This window comes from Chinchilla lanigera, unplaced genomic scaffold (assembly GCF_000276665.1).
Source record: "Chinchilla lanigera isolate Chin_1 unplaced genomic scaffold, ChiLan1.0 scaffold00047, whole genome shotgun sequence".
In the NCBI taxonomy this organism is placed as follows: domain Eukaryota; kingdom Metazoa; phylum Chordata; class Mammalia; order Rodentia; family Chinchillidae; genus Chinchilla; species Chinchilla lanigera.
In genome coordinates, this window is record NW_004955448.1 from 2,526,046 (window position 1) to 2,532,923 (window position 6,878).

Below are 6,878 nucleotides of genomic sequence, written 5' to 3' on the forward strand. Positions count from 1 at the left end.
TCTTCTGTTAGATACTAACCCCCTTTTTAGGTAACTGCCATAATTTCTTATTTCAACTGAACAGATAGAACCGGGGGACCAGCCGCTCGTATTGTACCTGAGGGTGGACTCTTCCCATGGCCTTGGCACTCACTCGCAGGGCCCGAGAGTGATCATTTTCCTAAAGCTGGCACGCTTGGTGCCTCCCTCGGCCTCATCCTGCCCCAGCACTGGCCACAGTGCACCAACGACGAGTACTGCCAGCCTTCCTCTCCCTTTGGGTGGGAGTCTCACGTGAGCCTGGCCCTAGCGCTGCTCTGCCTCCCCAGATTTTTTTCCCATTCGCGTAGGCAAGGTTTGTAGGAATTGAACAGATCTCACTAGAGAGCTTTCATTTTGCTAAAAAAAACTATTCATGATATGTTGATTTTCATTTAGCAAATTGGTGAAGGGTAAGACGACAGTGATCTTTGAGCTTTTTGGGCACCTCTGGAGTGTGGGCTCCATGATCAGGACTTTTCAAATAAATGCCAGCGAACCATCATGAGCGTGAGCTCCTGGATGACTGGGACACTTCTGAGGTACTAGGTGTACGGCAGGGTGTACACGGCATGGATGGCCCTGTCATCCCCCTGTATGTAAAGTGCATCACAGAACGTCTGACCCTGGGCTCCTGCCTCTCCTGCCTGTGATGGCGCCATGGGCTGACTTCCCTCCTTTCTCCTGTTGCAATTGCAGTTTCCCAGGCAAGGCTTGCAGCAGACGCAGCAGCAGCAGCAGACAGCCGCCCTGGTGCGGCAGCTCCAGAAGCAGCTTTCTAGTAAGTACCATCTGTCGCTGAGCCCGAGCTGATGGCTCCCAGGAAATTAAAAGCAAGCAAGCAAAGGACAGTGGTGACCCCTCAGAAAGTGGCACTGTTTTCCATGGTACCGTGTCCATGTTTGCTTTCATCCACAATGTTAGCGTCTTGTCTCTGTTTGTATTAAGGCTTCAATCTTCTTTTCTTAGAAAAGTCCCTAGCCCCCGCCTCTTTTTAAACTCAGCAGTGTTTTCCTGTTTCTTCCACCTGACCCTGGAAGTGTTTCTTTTCATTGAGGGGATCCCTGTAAAACTGCAAGTGTCCTGTCTTGTTTAGTTTTGTTTTGTTTTTGTGATGCTGACCCAGGGCCTTCTGCAAGCTGGGCAAGTGCTGGACCACAGAGCCACATCCCAAGTCCTGGTGTCCTTTTTGTAAAGCTGGAAGTGTTCAGGGAGTAGCACAGTCAGCACCCTGATTATACAGATGAATGAGGTTCAGTGGCTTCCTAAAGGTCTTAGGTACTGGGAGGTCAGCACTATGTGGTGACTGCTCTCCCCACTGCACCATCCTACCCTTCCTTATGGGTCAGAGAAATCAAACCTTGTAGTATTGCAGACAGCATGGAAGGTGGCAGGGCAGTGTTTTCTTCCTGGTAATCTTACCTGTTGTGCTCTCTTACATTTGCTGCCCTTCTGGAGCACACACCAGCAGCCCCCTCACTCACCATACGTTGTTCTTTTAGTGACACTGCATGTTTCTGGGATTCAAATCATTCTGTGCTGCACTCATAAGTCAGGCGATCCTTTTAGCAGTGGGAGTGAGCCTTCCAAGAAGAAAAGAATGTTAGCCTAGAAATCCAGTTACCTGCGTTCTGGTGGCCACTCTGTGTCCACTGTCAGCATGGCCATTGCCATGGAGATCATGTGGTTTTTCCATATGTGCAGTTAGGAGGGAGGCTAACAGTTTACTCTGGGCCTCAGATCATGTGCTTCTATAGGAGAGTGAAGACCAGTTTGTGCTGCAAACAGTGAGATGGGTATGGTAGCCTGTTGATATCATCAGAACAGGCATCATTTTATACCCAACGGCAGCTGATCTGAGTCTTAATTTTCTGCCGGGCTGCTGTGCATGTTGATTTCCTGGCAAAGGAAATACACGCCCTCTCGACCCACACACATACACCTTGATGTCTCTACCAGTGGACATATATAAGATCTTTGTTGTTATCTTGTAGCCTCATTTAATTTCAGTTAAACCACATAAATCAAGATTTTTTTTTTCTGGCTATGGTAATAGATCTGATCTGTTAAACCACTTTGTGACTAAAAGTTCATGGCGTTTTACAATTCTAATCTTAAGGCAGGGATTGTTTTTCTAGTGTTTAGAAGTAAGTACTTACAATTTTAGTGTATTAGCACCTTTTTGGGGATCTTGTTTACTATTTAGCAGAATGCAAGGAATGCAGCATCTGTCATTTATAGAGTACATTCTTAGACCTAGACACTATGACTTTACATGTGTTAGTTCACTTACCTCTTTAACAACCATGTTCGAGCTCAGGTTCATCACTGTTCCCATGTTATAGATGAGGAAACAGCTGAAAAATAGGAACATTGACTGATCTCCCCAAGGCTATTCGACTAACAGTAAGGTACGAGCTGGGACTTGAACTCAGATGATCTTCCAGAGTCCACCTCTTAACCACAGTATATGCTCTGCTGCTTGGTATTAGCAGTTATGCCAGCCTCCTTGGCTGAAGAGCCAGCTAAGCTGATGCCACCACACAATTCCAGAAAGTTCTTTATGTAACGTGGCCATGTAATCATGGCCTCTGAATTGGAACGATCCAGAGTTGTGCAAGAAGTAGCTGTGTCTACTTCCGTTTTAGTGTCTGCTGTCATTTTTCTGTGTGTGCTTGTGCACATGTGCACACATGCATATACTTACAGGTGCACACTTGAGCAATCCAGACACGCATAGCATTTACTCTTGTACATGCATGTGCTTTTGCACAGTTTTCTTATGTATCTTATGGCCATTTGCAGAAAATTGCTGAGTTGCAAGATAATTTTCACCAGTTACGATGTCAGTGGTAACTTGTAATTGCTGACTTGCTTCTGTGAACATTTTGAGAACTTTCAGTGTTTCCTGAAACTTTCAGTTAATACATTAACACAGAGTTGTTTCTTAGTCCAGAGGGAGTCTTTTGAATGTACCCTAATCCCAAGGCCTTGTGTGGCCGCATATGGGGTTCTTTTGTGGAAATGCCCCCTCTGCAGAATTAATTCAGTGGCAGCGCTTGAATCGTGTCACAAGGCCCTTTCAGGACTAGGATGGTACTATGGCCAGGTGGTCTGTTCCCCTGTACCTGAGAATGTCACTGAGCAGTGGCAAGAGAGAAGCATTTATCTGCAGCATAATTTTACATCTAATTTTAATTTGAATTTATTTCTCTCACTAGGTAATCAGCCACAGCAAGGAGTGGCTCCCTATGGACACTCTTCACACTTCTGAATCTGGAAGAGAAGACACGGCGTTTTATGTTTGCACTGAGAAATAGAAAATCAAGTTTAATTTACTAGTCATCCTAGAAATGTCCCTCTGGCCTTTTAGTTCTTTGATATTTTCCCATACTTTATGCTAAATTTCATACAAAGGTATTTAAACAAAAAGTAAAAGAGAAATTGTGGTTCAGTTTTGTTACATTTAACTTTAAAGTAGGCTTTAAAAGATGGATCATGCGGGCCTACTCCAGGACGAAGGTGGGAGCAGACCTTTTGAAATTGGTGCTTTTTTCTTTGATTGTCATACTTACGGAAGAATGAGTTATGGTGGGTTTAAATATTTATGTATTCATTATTGATGAAATTGGGGGTTTTTGTTTGTTTTTTAAATACACCATGGTGGACCAAACTACTGATTTGAAAGTCATGCCAGGTCCTGACAGGAAAGTGACCCATTCATTCTGCATTCACCTGTGCTGGTGAAATGGACATTTATTTGCATCACTCTAATTTGAAATGTTTGTAACTTCATAAGCACTTTATAAACTTTATTCTTATTTATATAGGACTTTTATTTTTGTTGTGGTCAAAAGGTGCTGAAACAGATTGTTGCTTAGTACCTAAACTTCAACCAAGGCTTCTGTGAAAACCACCATAAGATACGTGGAAGCATATTAGAAGTAACTGCACTTGAATTTATTATTAGTGACAAGATCATTGACCAGAGTCTTTGTGAAGGTACAACATGTAATCCTGAAGGCCCAGAACAGTGGAATTGTTCTATTTATTTACTGCCAATTTTGGCAAAAAAAATGACTGTCCATAAGGTTTTCCAGAACCTTACACCAACTCCAGAAGTAAAGAAAACCATCTCGAAGCTGGCCTGAGGTTCCACAGTGCTCAAACTTGACATGGTTTCCAGAGGCTCTGGCACCAAAGTTGAGAAGGCTCTGGTTTTCATGAAAGGTATATTTACTGTTTATTTTGTATGGTAAGTATTTGCTATTTTGAATTTAAATATTCCTGTTGGTGTCAGTCTTGGTTGTGTATTGCATATACTGTATTTATAAATTGGTGCAAAAAGCACAAGTAAAGTAAATTATACATCAAATTTATTATAAAGAAATAGTAACTATTTTAACTTTGTTCAAGTATGTGGTAATTTGCTCCTATTAGAGTAAAAAATACAGTAAATTATCAGTTTGTGTAACTTAAGAGTATTCCATATAATATTTTTTTAGATTTAGATGCATAAAATTTTGAATGTGAAAATTGCAGGGCATTTTAAAACATGTGGGGAAAATTTTCCCATGTTCTGTGTTAATTCATTTTTCTTTCATATCACTTTACATGTAATGTAGTTAAGCATACTGTGAATAGATTTGTCTATAATGAGCAAACCATGTAGAACTACTTTTTTAAATGTAGCTAGTACAACTTCAGTAGATAATTTCTTTTGCAAATCATTATATAAGTAATCTATATCTTCCTAGGTGAGTTACTCATTGCAAAGTGTGACTCATGCAAATGACCTCAAATACATGTCAGCTTACTTTGCTGTGGCAACATCCATGTGAACTGCGTTGTACACTGTGAAAATACTTCCCTCCAGCCTGCTCATTTTATGTTTACTCTGGCTGGAAAAAACTTTGCCAAAACATTAAAAGACCATTCTTATCCTAAATTCATATTCTATCCGCTTTCAGAACATGTATCTCTTAAGTTTCAGCTGTATCTGTCTAGCAGCATTTTTTTCTCTCAAGAATCCTCCTTAGAGTTCATGGAGTTAGGGTACTTCAAAGCCGTCCGACCTGCTGGCAGAACGACCGAAACGTGAAGGCTGTGCCTAGTGAGCAAGTCGCGGCCTGTCTTCGTGGGTTTCCAGAATTACTGGTATTTAAAATGCCATTTTTCAGTTCAAACTGTCTATTTTTGTAGCTCAATATTGCAAACAGCAGTAATACTCTTTCAAGAATGAGTGTTATAATTGCATAGCATTTGTATGCACTTTACATTTTGCAGGAGTTAATTTATTAATCATTTTGCACATGAAAGCTATGGAATACACCTTTGTTGTTGTGTACTTTCTTTTTTTAAGGTGAAGAAGCTACGTCATAGTAAGGCCTATAATTCTGAGTTGCTATGGAAGGCTTAGAAAAAACTTAGAGCTATTTTTCCCCCAGTGCATTATAAGGAAAATAACTGCAAATTTTAATTTATTCAAAATATTGCCTCCCACTGAATTCTCTATCCGGACAATTTTTTTTTTCTTTTCTAGTAAATGCATTAGTTTCACTAAAGCGATCACAGGGCAAGCTTTGTATCAGTGTCTGGTAGTTTGTTTGATGAGTTGCAGACAGGAAATTTTCTTAGAATAAAATGGAGACCCTGCCAGGCTTTGTGGTGCACGCCTGTAATCTTAGCACTCGGGAGGCTGAGGCAGGAGCATCGCTGGGAGTTCAAGGCCATCCTGGACTACATAGTGAGTTCAGGACCAGCCTGGACTACATAACAAAACGCTGACTCAAAAATGAAAAAAACAAAAAACAAAAAAGCGGAGACCCCAGGTCCCCTGAAAGATAAGGACTTGAAATCTAATGGAGTTACACCTGTCATAATTCCTGGATGTAAGAATCCCTTAGACTAGCGGTGGTGAGCCTGCAGCACCCATGCCACAGCAGGCTGTTGGTCATCACTGAAGGCACTGAAAGGTTTGCCATCACTGCCTTAGACGTAGTACCTGACTGCACCGGAGGCTCCTTCTTAACAGGGTGGCATCCATTGTTTTATTTACCTTTTCTTGGTGTGGAAATAGAAGAGGATGACTTTACAATGAGTATTCTTCGATGTCCTGCAGCCATAGGCTAGTGAGATTAGTAGCAATCAGGTCACCGCTCAGATGGGGCCAGCTGAAAGTTGGTGTGATGAGAACATACTGAAAAGAATTCTCCCTTGCATCTTAAGTGACTAACAGGGGCTAGTAGAGCTCTCAGTTTTGTGTACTGTGCTATTGGAACAAAATCTAGAGCTTAGTTTTTCATTTACAAAGCTATAATTTTAAAGTAATAGGTGAGTATTTGAACAGATGCTTGATAAATTACACTGGAAAGTCCCATCTTCTAGAATTAGAAAAGGTGAATCATATAATGTCTCCAAAGTTAATTCAGGTTGAATTAGGCATGTGCAATAGTTACAAAAAGCAGCATTTTGTAGGGTTAATCAAAATTTAAATACAGTGAAACTTCATTATATATAATAGATCCAGACTCTCCCAAACATTTGTTCATTGCACAAAGAGTTATTACTAATGAAATGAATGCTCACAAAGCAAAGATTTCTCCTCAGAAAACTTTCTTTACATACAACTCCCAGCCCGGGGTGCCTGAGCTAGATATTAATGTTATAAAGGAGTTTCACTGTATTTTAAAAATGTTTTTAATGGGTATATTTGGACAAAAGTGTAATCATCCCCCTTTTCACATTTTATGATATGTGGGTGTTAAGTTGCTTTTTTACATGGGGAAAAATTGGCCTGCATTTATTTTTAAATGCAGTTATTAAAACATTTTATATTCCCCATCAGTGAGAAATCTTAA

The 6,878-nt window shown here is 40.8% G+C and overlaps 1 protein-coding gene across 1 annotated transcript in view; it reads left to right on the forward strand.

The window, feature by feature from the left end:
• Positions 1–4,497, forward strand: part of Med12l (mediator complex subunit 12-like) — a 306,200-nt gene extending 301,703 nt beyond the window's left edge. The window contains exons 43-44 of the mRNA XM_005393030.2: positions 718–799; positions 3,240–4,497. Coding sequence (XP_005393087.1) covers positions 718–799; positions 3,240–3,292 — 135 coding nt within the window. The 3' untranslated portion in view covers positions 3,293–4,497. The remainder of the gene's footprint in view (positions 1–717; positions 800–3,239) is intronic.
• Positions 4,498–6,878: the final 2,381 nt, after the last annotated feature.